Source organism: Ptychodera flava, chromosome 15 (assembly GCF_041260155.1).
Source record: "Ptychodera flava strain L36383 chromosome 15, AS_Pfla_20210202, whole genome shotgun sequence".
In the NCBI taxonomy this organism is placed as follows: Eukaryota; Metazoa; Hemichordata; class Enteropneusta; family Ptychoderidae; genus Ptychodera; species Ptychodera flava.
Window position 1 is genome coordinate 27433897 of NC_091942.1, and position 15444 is coordinate 27449340.

The 15444-nt window shown below is 35.7% G+C and overlaps 2 protein-coding genes across 2 annotated transcripts; both read right to left on the reverse strand.

Annotated features, from left to right (window-relative positions):
- Nucleotides 1-474: 474 nt before the first annotated feature.
- Nucleotides 475-10589, reverse strand: LOC139151733 (E3 ubiquitin-protein ligase rnf213-alpha-like). The gene is made up of 19 exons (XM_070724709.1): nucleotides 10477-10589; nucleotides 9909-10028; nucleotides 9746-9799; nucleotides 9290-9484; nucleotides 8913-8991; nucleotides 8674-8708; nucleotides 7640-7740; nucleotides 7177-7333; nucleotides 6524-6698; nucleotides 6315-6412; nucleotides 5600-5860; nucleotides 4244-4385; nucleotides 3995-4087; nucleotides 3706-3886; nucleotides 3233-3509; nucleotides 2731-2928; nucleotides 1622-1711; nucleotides 1227-1399; nucleotides 475-777 (listed from the first exon to the last, which is right to left on the reverse strand). The coding sequence occupies exons 1-19, from the start codon at nucleotides 10528-10530 to the stop codon at nucleotides 615-617; spliced, it is 2646 nt and encodes an 881-aa protein (XP_070580810.1). The 5' UTR covers nucleotides 10531-10589; the 3' UTR covers nucleotides 475-614.
- A 939-nt stretch (nucleotides 10590-11528) lies between these two features.
- LOC139150764 (E3 ubiquitin-protein ligase RNF213-like) lies at nucleotides 11529-15088 on the reverse strand. The gene is made up of 5 exons (XM_070723160.1): nucleotides 14909-15088; nucleotides 13819-14079; nucleotides 13379-13493; nucleotides 12439-12867; nucleotides 11529-11537 (listed from the first exon to the last, which is right to left on the reverse strand). The coding sequence occupies exons 2-5, from the start codon at nucleotides 14025-14027 to the stop codon at nucleotides 11529-11531; spliced, it is 762 nt and encodes a 253-aa protein (XP_070579261.1). The 5' UTR covers nucleotides 14028-14079; nucleotides 14909-15088.
- Between the last annotated feature and the right edge of the window lie 356 nt (nucleotides 15089-15444).

Genomic DNA, 15444 nt, shown 5'->3' on the forward strand with positions numbered 1-15444 from the left:
ATAGACAAGTGATAATAAATGATAATCCGTTCATCCTTATCATCTGAGATCACTTACAAACAACAGCAAGTTCATGAGATAAATTTTGTAGTACTGCTACAATGTACAGACAATTACGATGCATAATTACTACTAAGTTCACTGCTAAACCTTTAAGACTTTGAAAAACATTAAAAGATCACGATTTATTTGATCTTTTGGGAATTATTTTTCTCAAATTTCAACACCGATGACTTCTGCAATTACTACAATCACATATTGACCGTGATTCCCGAAAAAAATTGACACGCTACTTGAAAACTTGATTAAATGATAATGTAAGATTTGATCGACACCTATGCTTTCTTCCATAACCTGAATATCACATATAAAAATTAGATCGGTAAATGCTTTATTATCTATGATTATCATGCACTTTAAAGAAGTATATGGTCATACACTGATTACAATTGGTACCCTCTTTCACAAAAAATATAATGATGTACGAAAGCGATAAAATGTAAAACAACATCAAACATATATTTAAGCCCTACATGCACGTTTTATGGTTGTGACTGCATTTGCTTATAGGTTTGAATTTCTTTCAGCTCCGCAGAGCATCATACAACAAAGCATTAAAAGCCATGTCTTTTGACATCTTTATGCTGATACTGGACAATTTCCTTCCACGTTGATCTGATGTGTTTGATTGAGATACTGCTCGGAAAGTGTTCTTCAAAACCGTGTATTACATAATCACCTGTAGCTTCTCTTTCTGCCGACAAAGTATCTCCCAGCCTACAAGATAAAAGGTGTGAATAACATGAACGTGTGCTCACGGTTCAATATATGATACCTGATGATCTGCATGCATATTTTCATATTACCATTACCTTGACATTGTTTTGAGGTTATCTGTCTGGCATATTCTGAAAACTAGATTTCCGTCCATGTCGTTTTTATCGTAGGTTGTTGACATTTTTAAAACATGTTTCCTCGTCATAGGTGTGCACTTTACCTTGTTTACTTGTTTACATAAGCGACCGAACACACATGAGTAAACATCAGCAACTTAGTGTAAAATGTAATTTAAAATCAATAAGAGTAAATTTTAGCTACGTATAAATAAGTTGACCTATCAATTCAACTACAAGTTTTAGAAGTATAACTAAGTTCTTACTTTTTCCTCTATTTTTGTTGCAAATTTCAAAGACCACAAACATTGAACGATGTTCAAGTAAACTCACCCCCACTCGGAAACACCTTCTGTGTCCTGTCGTTTTCTCAAGCCAATAGCAATATAGTGATGCAACTCAATGACCAAGGAATCAACATCCAAGTATCGCAGTGCAGTATGCAAATCTTGTATTTGTTCCGGAGTAAGCTCATCATTGAATTCATACATGCCGTTAAAAGGGTCCTTACAATGGAATAAAATACACACAAGTGATTGACCTTTCTGAAATCAGGTCTGACACTTCTATATGGTTAAAGCCATTTCTTTATTCATGTATAGAACAATCAATTCCACATCAACTAGTATTTTTGTGAATGCACCAAGGGTAACAATAATTGAGATTTGTCCTAGATTGTCAAGGATTGAGGACAACTTCATTTACAACATTCAGAAAATACACAATACCTGTAGGTTCAGTGTAAGTCTCTTGGCCTTTTCTGCTGCCAACAACTTCCACAGAGACAAGACGTTCTTTAATGGACACGGCTGTTTCACCTAAGGGTTTAAAATAAGAACATCTATAATGTTTGTCTCTTAGTAAGTTTTCAAAACCCACTCCACCCTGCATGATCTCGTTCTTTGTCATTCTCATTGTTATTATTACATTATGTTTTAAAGTTTGTGACTAATGCGCTCTAATCTATAGGAAATAGTCGCAGGACACAGACATAAAATCGCATGTGATAAACTGAACAAAAAGTGATAATATTTATTTTGAAACCGGCTTTGATAATGCTGTTGAAGTATCTCGGGGTCGTAATATTTTCTAACGGTAGAAATCGCCACAGGAACACGACCAGATAGTCGGACTCTCAAATTTCAACAATTCTTTTGTAATCTACCACTTGTGCACATTTTAAATCTTTGGAGAGAGTAAACTTTCACCGTCTTAGTTTTTTTCGAAAATCCAAAATTTAATTTCCCATAGAGTTTACACAGGGATGGCGGCCATTTTGAATGTTGGGTAATTTGTTTCTCTAGTTCAAAACTTTCCACGGTGACCCCGAGTTTTATAGTTGATTTTGTAAGAGTATGATTGAAAGTTTCATGAAGGAAAGTTTGAGCAAAAGTGTAAGTATTTCACTGTCGAAGTGTACGCTACCTTAAAGGGACAAAGTCGGCCATTTTTTATGAATTTTGTATGATACGAAATACTATTTATATTGTTTGACAACTTAAAAGATACTGGAATGAATGGGTGACCATGCACATATGCGACCCCGGTTTTAGAGTGACAAATTAAATAAAACCATCGCGAAAATGAATTAATGGTCATGACCATAAAGATCATTTTCGCGATGGTTTCATTTATCCTGTCTAAAACCTAGGTCGAATACACGCATAGTCACCATTCATTCACTATCTGTCAACATGTCAAACAATATAAATAGTATCTCACATCAAACAAAATTCATGAAAAAATGGCCGACTTTGGTCCTTAAATATAGGCGAAGGATTTCCTATTGGCCAAAGTTCCTCTCAAATATTATATCTACGGACATAAATATGCTTACATGTATTGTATCCTTCATCTCATCGCCGTCCATTTTGAGAGTTTCTATCAAATATTTCTTGATAAGCTGTCCAGGCTTACCGCCACATGATGCTAGGAAACCAATGGCGATGTCAAGACAAGCCAACGAGTCAGAGACTTCAGGCAATGATCGCAATTCAGATATGATCTGGCGTTGAATGGCTTTAGACAATGGTTCCTGTAATATATCATGTATTATTATTATTAGACAGATCATATACTGATCAGTTTTTCACTATTAATGCTTGAAAATGTTTGTGTCCTAAATATAGAAAGGTTATAGTCAATTGGGTGAAATGTGATGACGTCAATGAATAATAGAGGTGTTTTCCATATATTTATTAGATGAATAATACAGCAAGTTGGCACTAATTTTGGTAAAGATGAGTGTCTTGCAACACATTCATCCTTTCCGCCGGCAGAAGAATATTGTTTGCATCATCACATTAGAATTTGCAATATGCCTCAAGCATATGGTTTACCTGTGGTAGTTTAGTCTTTAAACTTTCGAACACAGCAGAATCCCTCGAGTCCTCACGGAAGACCAGCTGCTCTACTTTTCTGACAATTTTAGCCTTTCCATTGATAAACCTATCTTCCACTTGTCTCTCTAATGCTGGCAAGTCATACTCTACAAGTGTTCCACGTCCTACTTCCAAGGAATAATTACAGTGGGATAGGACCATTGGGAGCAGATCCTTCTCTGGGTCATATGCTATCAAGTCAGCTGTTGTTAGGTCACATGGTTGGACCTCTTCCCTGTGAGTTAACAATATGCTTTTCGTTTATCTTCGAGAGTAAAGGATGTTGGCTAAAATAAGAAAGCATGTAATTTGTCTAATTGGTCTGTGGGATAGCATGAAAAATCATTACGAATAATGCATTTATGATGATTATGGAAGCCACTTGAGTATGGAATTTTTAAAATTATATTTCACGAAATTGTGGTACTCACGGCTCTGGTCCTTCGGTTATTTTTGTATATTTTTCAAGAAATTCATTCTGTATGTTAATCAGAAATTCCACAAGCGCTGTAGAACAAATGCCATCACCCTTTCTGGTCGGCAGTATCATCCCCAGACTTGTATTTTCATGAATCACTTGATTGCACGACTCCTTTGGAACCAATAACCCACCTATCGTGAAGTAAATTGGAGAAATAAAGAAACATAAGAATTTTATCATCATCAAACGTTATTATATTTGATAAACAAAGTGGTTAACACTGCATTTCCTATACCAACCTCTGGATGCGTCTGTTGCGATATCACTCCTGACATAATCCCATGCTGTTCCAAAGCTCCGCAGAAGTTTCTCAAACCTCTTTCGAGTGTTAACTGTAGAAAAGAAATGAATTCAAAATTTAGCATCAATGTTGACACTTTATCAAAAAGATCAAAATGACCACAATCTGCATTTTGTTTGGTCTGTTTATTGAGAACTAACATAAACGTATGTAATTAACAACTTGAAGTAAGACAGTGGCTACGTACCGTCAGGCAAACCCTTGAGGAAGTGTTTCAATTTGATGTTCCTGGCTTCATGTTCATCGATATTCCTGTGATACTTTTCAATCAGTAGCTGCTGAAGATGGATTATATCTGGCAAGTACTTGAGAGCACGTAGCATACGTTCCTGAAGAAATGACACTTTTGTGAATCAACCTCAATCACTTTTGAAATTCAACGGCATATATAGTCCTACTGTCAAATTACACTTTTGGCAGGCAATGTAAAAGGGAAATTAAACTTTTCTGTTTCTACTGTATCACCAAATTTTATGAATGCTCCTTAATCACTACAAATGCTAAATCGATTAATTATTACTTTGTTGGTCATTGAAAACGACTAATTAGATTTCAACCTGAAGTACATATGAAGCTCCCATGTTGAATGATGCTGTTTGCTTCTTTAAGTCCACACTTATGACTTTTCTCATTTATAACCACATCGAAACAAAAAATCGTGGCTGATTGACTTGTTTACCAGTACTATGAAGTTTAGTGAAAATCTGTAAGATTTTATTTAAGTGATATGATTACATAAGTTATGCTTGCATTGCTTAGACTCCCCGACTATATCAAAATATGAGAACTATGATCATGCATGGTGGATGAAAATTCTATACAATTACCTTGTCCTTGTTTTTGTGTTGCCCTTAGTCAAGAAGATTCGACATAATTACATCTTTGTCGTGTTGTAATTTTATTCATCCACAAGTATCTTTAAAACTCAAACAGCTAACACTTCATGAAATTATAGTTGAAATTGTGTTTAAACAACACCAGTTGATGCCACAAAGACATATTTTCGTGAACACACCACAACTGTATTATGATAAACTGAGAATGATTTATTGCGAAATCACCAGTAACCGAAAGAGAAGAAATTATCACTGTAACTAAAATACCAATAAAATAACAACTCTAAATTAACTAAATACATTACTAGCATTACTAAATATGGGAGAGGGCCCCTTCAATCAAGCTTGGAAGTGAAGGGCAGTTGATGACCTAGAGCTAAGATCAGACAACTGCCAAAAATGTGGATTCATCCTGCGAGGCCTAAAATGAGGGAATAGAGCAGAATTTCCGGGGAATATGGGTTAGGCCAAGCTCAAACGAATATTGAATAACTGAACAGCAAACAATAAAAACTGATTTTGAATTAAAGGTGACAAAACGAAGCCACAAGCTATGTGCCGTGTGTAGAGGAGGAGCTGGTAGGCTGAGACAAATGTGGAGGGATCATGTTAAAGCTAGTAGTGTCCTCAAGTACGACGGCAGCCGTGTAGACCGTTCATAAACACATCTTTGCCAAAACACAGATTGCACTTAAAATCATCCATACCTTATTCAGGAACTCTTTAAGTACTTTGCATTTTTCCTTCCTGTGCACAGCATACGAACTTTCATCCAGAAACTGTGTAAGATGAGCGATCGTTATCTTTGATCGATACCTCCAGACAGATGCTACGTCGTACAATGATTTTATGGGTTCATTGTAAGTTTCTTGGTCTACTTCATACAACAACCTGTCCAGTCGATTGGTTCCAAGCCTGTTGTCATTGTGTATTGCACTGTTTGCCTTCTGAAGTTTTCCAGTAATCCCCTGCGACGAATGCAAGACACAATAAATGTGTAATTTGCCAAATAAAGCACGAATTCTGTCAATTTTAAATGCAAAGTAAATTCATAATCCTGTTTTTGGGAGTATTTGCCAAGGTACATTTGTCACATCTATGGTTTCATTTTTCCAATAACCGACTTTACATGTAAAGATAATGTATTACATTGACTCATATGCCACCTGACCTCGGAGTAACTGCCACTTTTCCTATTTGCATAATAGCGTTCAACGAAGTTTGATAACATAGGAATAGGGTTGTTTCATGTATTTTGACTGAATATGTTACTGAAAAGGCACCAATACTAATGCATTCCATGTACTTACTATGTAGATCACACCAGGGTATATACCTTATACTAACGTCATAAAAATTATTATTAAGATCAAGCATCAAAGGGACAAATGTGTTCAATATTTTCGAAACATGAGCTATTACCTGGATAACTGGATCGATGTATGCCTTTGTGAAGGCACTTTCCCACGCCGACCTGGATTCCTTCGTATTCAAGAAGTCTTGACGGTGTTGACTTTGATCTGAAATGCACATCGGTACAAAGAGATGAAAACAAAATAATTGTTATCCAAGTAAAATTATAATCCTTTCAGACAGTGAGTAAATGTGCGGAATAAATATAGATAACATACCTTGAGGAGTTTGCTTGAGAATCTCCTGTAATATCATGTGTATAATCAGGTAAGAGTCATCGACACTTTTCCCACAGGCTTGTGTCAGCAAGTGGACATCTCTCTCAATGTGACGCCACAAAAACGATGGCACTTCAGTTGCAATAATCGATGGGTTAATCAATACAGCAATATCCTAATAAGATGAACAAAAATTATATCACCCAAACGTAAACAAACTTCCAGACATTGGTTAAGTGAATGGAATTGAACATACACGAATCACCGTGAAAAATTAACATTTGAATCTTCTTTTATTTTCAAATCAGAACAAAATATTTGTCAGTATAAAGTTGCATTGCAAACAATGTGAGGCATGCAGTGACTGAAATTGTACGGTGGGACTTTCTATTTCTACTATATGATATTAGGTCAGCTACGATGTTTGACCTCTATAAAAAAACACACGTCTTAAATAAGGTCAGCACATGGCTAATGATCCTATGGCTTCGTGAACCAAGAACGTATATCGGCCGGAAGAACATTGGGCTAACATCACTCTTCGCTCGTATTTGATGCTGTAATTTACTTCAAAGTTGCATTTCATTTTTACAGACACGGAAGTAATGCTTTGAGACTGATGCTGTCCCTTTAAAGGGGAAGACACAACTTACCTCTGGAGATTTTGTGGAACCACCAAGCATCGCAGCATGTGTCAATAACCTGATGATAGCATTTGCGGTTGCTGACATCTCCCTCTCTGGCACCGCTTTTTCATCTTGTCTGTTCTCTGGAGGTCCAAGAATGTGACCCGTTTGTGTTGTGTCTTCCCTGTCATTAGAAATCAAATGTTTTACAAACGAAGTCAAATTCACATTGCAAGATAATGGGCTGTTTAGTCGTCAGAGATATAATTGTAATAATGTGTTTTCAATCTGTTCTTCTACGCCGTAGTTAATTATGTTGGCAACACGTAACATTTTGTATACCATATTCATATGTTTGAAACATGCAACAAGGCAGTACTATTTTTGACCAAAGCAAAGCATGCAACATGCGTATTACTTTCTCACTTGTTTAGGAATATTGCACAATAGAATGCACACCCCTTAGTATTTTTATTAAATCAAATCTTACTTTCTCGCAGGTTTATTCCCATGTTCCAGCTGTTTTGCACCTTTTCCACCAATAGGTGCGTTGCAATCCTTACATTTGTAAACCATGGCTGGGTTTCCACACTTAAACATGCAAAGAAACAAGTCAGCGTATTCAAATAGTTATTTAAAACGATTTAATATCACATCCTCTCTTTGAAGATACCGAAGAATATACGACTTTTTTAATCATATACATAACTGGTGCTGTTATTTACTCGTGCTGGGTTTGGATGAGTTCATAGCATGGGATATAAAGTCATTGTGTACTGTCATATCATTGTGGACAGTAAAATGGGTACATTGGATTAACTACAATAATTTTGAGATTGCCATGAAAGTTTGGAGATTGTCGTTTTCTTACTACTATCCATGACACCTTAGAAATATATTGTACTTGTTGTGCTCACACTTTAACTGCACATTACAGGGACATACCTGTAATGTTCAATGTATTTTTAAACGTTTTCGTTTTAAATTTGTTAAACTTAGCTACAACTTGTTATTCTACTTTCCTCAGCTTGTCAACTCAGTCTGTACAATATAGACTGTCATTATTGACAGATGATTTTAGCCCGGGCTAAAACTATTATCCATACAACAGTGCATGTTACAATCTATACAACAGTGCATGTTACAAGTACACATGCTGTCTTGAGAAGCTAGATAATTACTATTTTGGGGAGTAGCCCAAGAACTCGTTTGCATGCAAACCAAATAGGGAAAAATCATCAAAAGTTACAGCTTCTTAACAATTTTATGTCACTCCCTTTTTTGGATGACTTTTGTTGACGTGAGAGTAAGTGTACGAAAAGTAAACTCTAAGGAACAAGCGCATGAAATAAAACAAAACCCTGTGACGTAGCAAAATGCTTCAAGTCACTTTCAGTGCAAACTACTGTAGAATATGGCCATAACTCAGGAAGAACAATTCCAATGCATTGGGAAGACTTCTTGGTTTTACTTGCATTATTGAAAATACTTCCGTCACTGATAGTATTCTGTAAAGATACTCACCTCGCCTATAGTATATGGGTGACCATTTGGGCACTCTACAGCATAATGAAAAAAGGAAATACAGACAATTAATGTGTAATGTAGGATTTACATGTCAAAAATGTCAGCCTGTAATTGTAGCATGCAAGACTATTCTCAGATGTGCATTTTCTTCGCCACAGACAAAAACTCTCATACATGATTTGATTGACAAAATGTAGATCAACTTCGAATAACTGGACATAATGAATTATACATACCGTACCACCTGACCTTCTCTGTGATGGCCTGTCTTGCTTCCATTATAAGATCTTCTGGCATTGTTGGCAAGTACAAATTCTGATAATAAAAATATAAAGCAAAGAGTTATCGGCGCAGTACCAAAGCCTTAACGGTAAATCTGCGATAGTTTACCAAGGGATACGTTCCGTTCGGCATTTATTCACGAAATGTGAACTTTCGAACTGTAACAACTATTCTCTGTGCAGATTATTCCTATTTGACTGAACAGAACAAATTCACGTGACCTCAGCAATATTAAGTTTACTTAAAACTGAGGGTATAATTATCGGTGTCATATAGGGACCATATTGTAGTCGCAATGAACATTTAATTTTTTGTATCATAAGATATTTACATTCATTGCATGTGGATCTGCCATCAAAGATACAAGCGGCTTGACCATAGGACTTTGTTTACAGCACTCAAAAACTATTAGAGCGTGGATCACAACAGTTGACAGCAGATGATGCGATGGTGGTTGGTCTGCTGTCACTTTCAGTTCACTACACTTGCCACCTTGTTTGTTCGTTATCAATAATTCTGCAAACTCCTGCAAGAAAGGTTTATTACCAAAGTTACTCACGGATGTTGGCTGAATAGAATTTGAAATACTACCTAGAAAATTTTTGATACAATAAAAAGTTTTGTGCTTATGCAGAGCGAGTTTTCAAGATTTACGAATTTAAAATTCTTGCATAATGTATTTTTAAGATAATGATTGAAAAGTGCGAACTGCTGTTTGCTACCAGTGGTAAAACTATATAAAGACTTAATTGTCTGTAGAAGAGCTTTGAAAATGTGAAAGTCTTACCTTTCTCTTTATATGTCCACTGTTCTTAATAAAATCAACAAGCATCTGTTCAGTCTGCAAAGCGTATAAAATAAATATGTTACGATGTGGTCATGTTTGAATGCATGCCTGCCACGCATATCATTCAATGATGATTAAATGACAAATCAATAAATACCCTTACCTCTGGATCTATATCTATTTTCTGTCCTCCATCTACATTGTCTGCATGTCTCATCGTTATTTGTCTGTACATTGCAAGCATCAGTAATACCTCTGTGAGTTCTCCCTCTCCCTTGAAAACCTGTAAATGTAATTTCGATTTTTAGCTATGGAACTGACTCACAATATAACTTCTGTATTGGTATTTTTCCACACCTGGATTTGGAACTCCATTGTGACGCGAACTCGGTAACTTTCTCCATCCGATTCGTACTTACAACCTACAGCACTTAGGTGACCTGATGTTTGCATAGAAGTCAGCGACCAAATCTTTGTGCTATATTCCACACCTCTAATAAACGTTGCTCAATAACCCAGTCACCTGGCTGCAGTCCCTCAACACAGCTGGGGATCAATAAATTACTCACACATTCATACACGCTGGCATATAAAGCACACAAACACAAGGAAATGTACCATTCCAGGATTGATAGTTTCAGCACTTTGCTTTCTATATCGAAAATATATATTACAAATAATACTCTATATATTAACCATTTGAAAATTACTAATTATTTTAGTGTACGTACCTCTAACACAGACTCAACTGACTTCATGTCCCCTTCAAGAAGAGACTGTGACATAGCTTCTCTCAGATGCTCGTATTTCGAGTCACATAAAATGAAGTGGTCTGGTAAGATATTTGCCTAGTACAGGAAGCAAGATTAAAAGAGATTAGTGATGAGATTTATAATATGGAAAATAGCTATATTAAATGATATTCAATATTAACTCTGTGTTACCATAAAACAAGTGAATAATTATAACTGTGAATATCGGGCTTCGGTATAGTGGTTAGAATAAAGCATTGCTAATGTGGTACAATTTAGATTTCCATTGATTATGGTGGATGAAGTAGTGTGGCACCGGTTGACTCGTTTAACCAACGAACACTCCCGTCAGAATAGTATTTCTAATGTCTATTCCTCCTGTTTATTATTCTGGTAGAATATGATATAGTTGCTCGAGTTACCTTCTATCATGACGTAGAGGAAAATATTGGATAATGCCGCGAATCATATCGTTGTCAGGCATGTGCTTCAGCACATGTTTAATCAAACCATGCAAATGGTTCGTCACTTTGTTATCTTTACTGTTCAGAAATCATGTTAACACTCCCACGAAAGATATGTATAAAATCACCATATAACATTGTTGTACTCAACGATTGTATAACGACACCGTACAATAGCAAAGGAGGCATAAAAATGGCGAAGTATACTGTTGAAAATGAAGATAACAAGTCTTCTTTTCAGCATATGAAAGGCTGAGTTAACTTTAGAGAAAAACATATCTCCCCTGAATGATAATCCCGAATGAAATGAAAAAACAACTAAGGAAACAATGCAGCAGATAATGGGAAGATTTTGATATGTCACATCTCCCGAATAACTGGATATATATATATATATATATATATATATATATATATATATATTATATATATATATATATATATATATATATATATATATATATATATATATATACTGGTTGGAAGAATATTCACACTCTACTATATTCTGGTTGTCGCTGTTTTATTTCACTTAGCACAACATTTCGTCCGAGAAGTCGGACTTCATCAGGTGTTCTGTTGAAAAAAATCAAGTACAGTTTAGATGTGTAAAAGGTACATGTCTTTTTGAAAACAGAAAATTACAGAGCAGTTAAGGGTGGTTTTAGTAATTGGGCTTACCTAGTGTATTGGCGCGGGATGGTAAATGGCACGCAGATGGTTACAGGCAGGGCTATTTATGGGTGATATGTGAGGGCGCTGTATTTTGCATAATTACTGAGAACGGCGGTGTATTTAAGATACAAGAATGTTGAGGCATTATGGTTGAGGTGTTAATGTGCTTAGTTTACACATCTAAACTGTACTTGATTTTTTTCAACAGAATACCTGATTAAGTCCGACTTATCGGACGAAAGGTTGTGCTAAGTGAAATAAAACAGCGACAACCAGAATATAGTAGAGTGAATATTCTTCCAACCAGTATTTACCGTACCACACTACTAGCATCACTGGGGACTGTCTGCAAAACAAAGAACCATAACACTATATATATATATATATATATATATATATATATATATATATATATATATAAGTATATATAAAAATATATATAACAGTAAACACTTTCATCACAGAGTATACAGGCAATTTCCAATGCTTTGTATGCATATGGCAATAAAGTTATTATTATTATTATTATTATTTATTATTATTATTATTATTATACAGCTGCCTAAGATTAATGTATTATTGAGGCAGTGCTGTAATGCTGATCATGACATCTTTCGACAACAAAATCTATAGATAATCTAAGTACATTTAAGTGTGGTTACAATAGTAAGAAAGCACATCAACAAACTGACATGTTACGGTTGCTATAATTTTTGCAGCCAGTACACCATTGTGTTTGTTTGTGTGTGTATGTATGTAAACATTTTAAGAGTGATACTTTTGACTAAACGAGAAAATATACCTGTGAATGTCCGTCAGATGGCATGATCCACTCTAAATCGAGATGTTCAACAGCAGATTTAAGACACATGGTTCCATACCTCCTGCACAACTGCTTTAGAAGGAATATATTTGGCCATTCATTCTCAGTACTTTCAGAGAATGTCTTTGCCATGGCAAACAGTTTCTTTGACTCTCTGAAGACCTCTGGTTGACTCTGCTGCTGCTTCTCATTCTGTTGATGTGAACCACCATAGAAAACACGGATCTCTTCTGCAGTGACGACTAACCCGAACCTGGCATGGGCTACTGCTACCATCTGAGCAACGTCAATACCAGACGTTGGTTGACCATATTCATTTACGGCGAGGTCAAGACTTTTTACAGCCCCTTTAACTAGAGCAAGATGTGGCTCTGTTCCAGACTGAAGTACTTGGTTGTGGTGGAAATCCTTGAAGAAAATATGCAAGAAATCAAGTTGATATACTTGTGTCAGACAAATACGCGGCACATATCTTGTTTTTGATTGCCAAATTGTATACGATATGTGGGTATTAACTGCCTATCATATCTGACGTACGTTGACATAAGAACTCCCATCCTGCCGCAAATTATTTGTGAATGCAGCTTTGTTATGAGCATTCACTTTGTCTATCTATGTTTATTAAGGTTCCAAGACAAGAAATCGACCTTTTTAAGCTAACGACTCTCTAGTGGTTAATAAGCTCAGAACCCCCGTAAATTATATATTTTTAGAAAGCCTAGATATAGGGGAACATTTTTGTTACCATAGAGTCACCATTGTTTACATAACTAGTACGTGACAGGTAATTTGCACAACCTTGTTGTACAGTCCACAGGTACCTGCAAAGAGTCAGGTTTCAGTCGTAATTAAATGTTTTAACACTTGATCTATTTTCATGTCACAGAATGTTTCAACGATCGAGCTGTTAATCACTTACCTCGATACACTGTATACAAATTGCGAGAAATTCAATATTCTCCTGTGGTGTCTTTAAGAAAGTCTTTGCTTGTGCTAGGTGGTCTTCTAGATGTTTAAATACAGCTTCGTTTACACTGGCAAAAATGAAATAGTTTAACACTTTTTCAGTACAGTTTCAGTACAAGCTCATGTAATGTAGATAAATGACAGCTTTATTTCATATGATACCTTTCATATTTATTGAAGACTGTTGTTACCATCGGCATTCACTGATGAAAAATATACAGCGTTGATATAGAAGAAAGACGCTGAAATCTCAACAATGTGTCTTTTAAAATTACTTGCAAAAGATACTGTTTACCATATTTAGCACGGTTGTGTAGATAACTACAGTAATTTATATTATTATAAGCTGTTAAGGAAATAAATTCTACAAGCAGTAACCTTTTTGAGACTTACCTTGACCTCAGCAAGAGCTTCAGCAAGAATGACCGGACCACTGGGTTTGGGTCTATACAATCCTCCTCAAATGGTGTAAAGCGTTTTGTCTTCTTCACATCTTTCTCTGTTCCCTTTTTGAGTCTTGTGACGTAACCCATTAATTTAGCAACCAGTTCTGGTTCTGGGGGCTCTCCTTCTGAAAAGCAGTACCTTGATACCAAGTCCATGAAGAAGGAATTGCATCGCTTGCGAAAAGCATCATGCTCCTGAATAGCTTGTCTGGCGCGGAAAAAGATGGTGAAACAACATTTATATGAAACACATTTTAGACGTACTTAACGAAGCATAGGTCAAGTTTGTTAGAATCCACATGATGCATACAGTACATGGAAAATATCTTTAAACACATAGTTTCAGATAATCAACTCTGAAATCGCTAGTTAACATTAAAAACCTAAAGTTGAACTTGAAAGGATAATGTTTTTCCGAGGCATACCTATATTTTGACTTTGTCATAATGAATATATGATCAAAGACTGATCTATACATGATATATGTTTTCCTACGAAGACCAATTTTTATATTCTATCCTTCTAAGAAGTATCTAATGCACCTTTCCGTTTGAGATACACTTGTCAGCTAATATGTTAGAGAAGTGTGTGAATTGGAATGAGTTTTGTTTCATAATACTGTATATTTTAACTGGACAAAGTCGGCCATTTTTCATTCATGAATGGGTGACCATGTATATATTTGACCCCGATTTTAGACAAATTAAATGAAACCAGCGCGAAAATGAATTAATGGCCATGACCATTAATTCATTTTCGCGATGGTTTCATGTATCGTGTCTAAAACCAGGGTCGCATATATGCACGGTCACCCAGTCAATCAGTATCTTTCGACATGTCAAACAATATAAGAAGTATCTCGTATCAAACAAAATTCATGAAAAATGGGCCGACTTTGTCCCTTCAAGCCTGAGTATTCTATTGTGTCACTTACATAACCAACCTTTAATCTAAGGATATAAGATTAACTATATTAAAGTTGAAAAATAATAAAAAGATATATAAAACAAGTGATAGTATTTGAAAACAACACTTACAAGGACTCTATAGTACTTTTAATTTCAAATCCTTCTGGAACATCCTTAGAGCACGTAGGGCATGTTCTTTTCCTAGAGATCTTGAAGCACTCGATCACACATTTTTTACACAGGATATGCTGACATGGTAATGGCACTGGCTCTTGTATTGCCTCCTTGCACCAGCCACATTTATGTACACCATGACTTGTTGAGGAAGGAATGGAAATTCATGAAATCTATTCAAAACATGTTATCTTAACTAAGTTGAAAGTGTAACCAACATTGCTGACCATGAACCATAAATGTTTATAAATCAGAAGGAAATGCTGCCATTCAATATTATCATAGTCACAGTTCACCACACTGTTACAACTAAATACTGTGGAAAGGTTCGATATAGACGAAATATGCGTAAATTACCAGAAGTGCTGCCTACTGGCCCTTTCATTGCAATGCCTCAAGAAGTTTTCGATAGTTTCCATAGATTTCAGGGATTTCAAATCCAAATCTTCACCAAGGGCCTGAAAGAATTAGAGATTCATTGGCTTTTACGT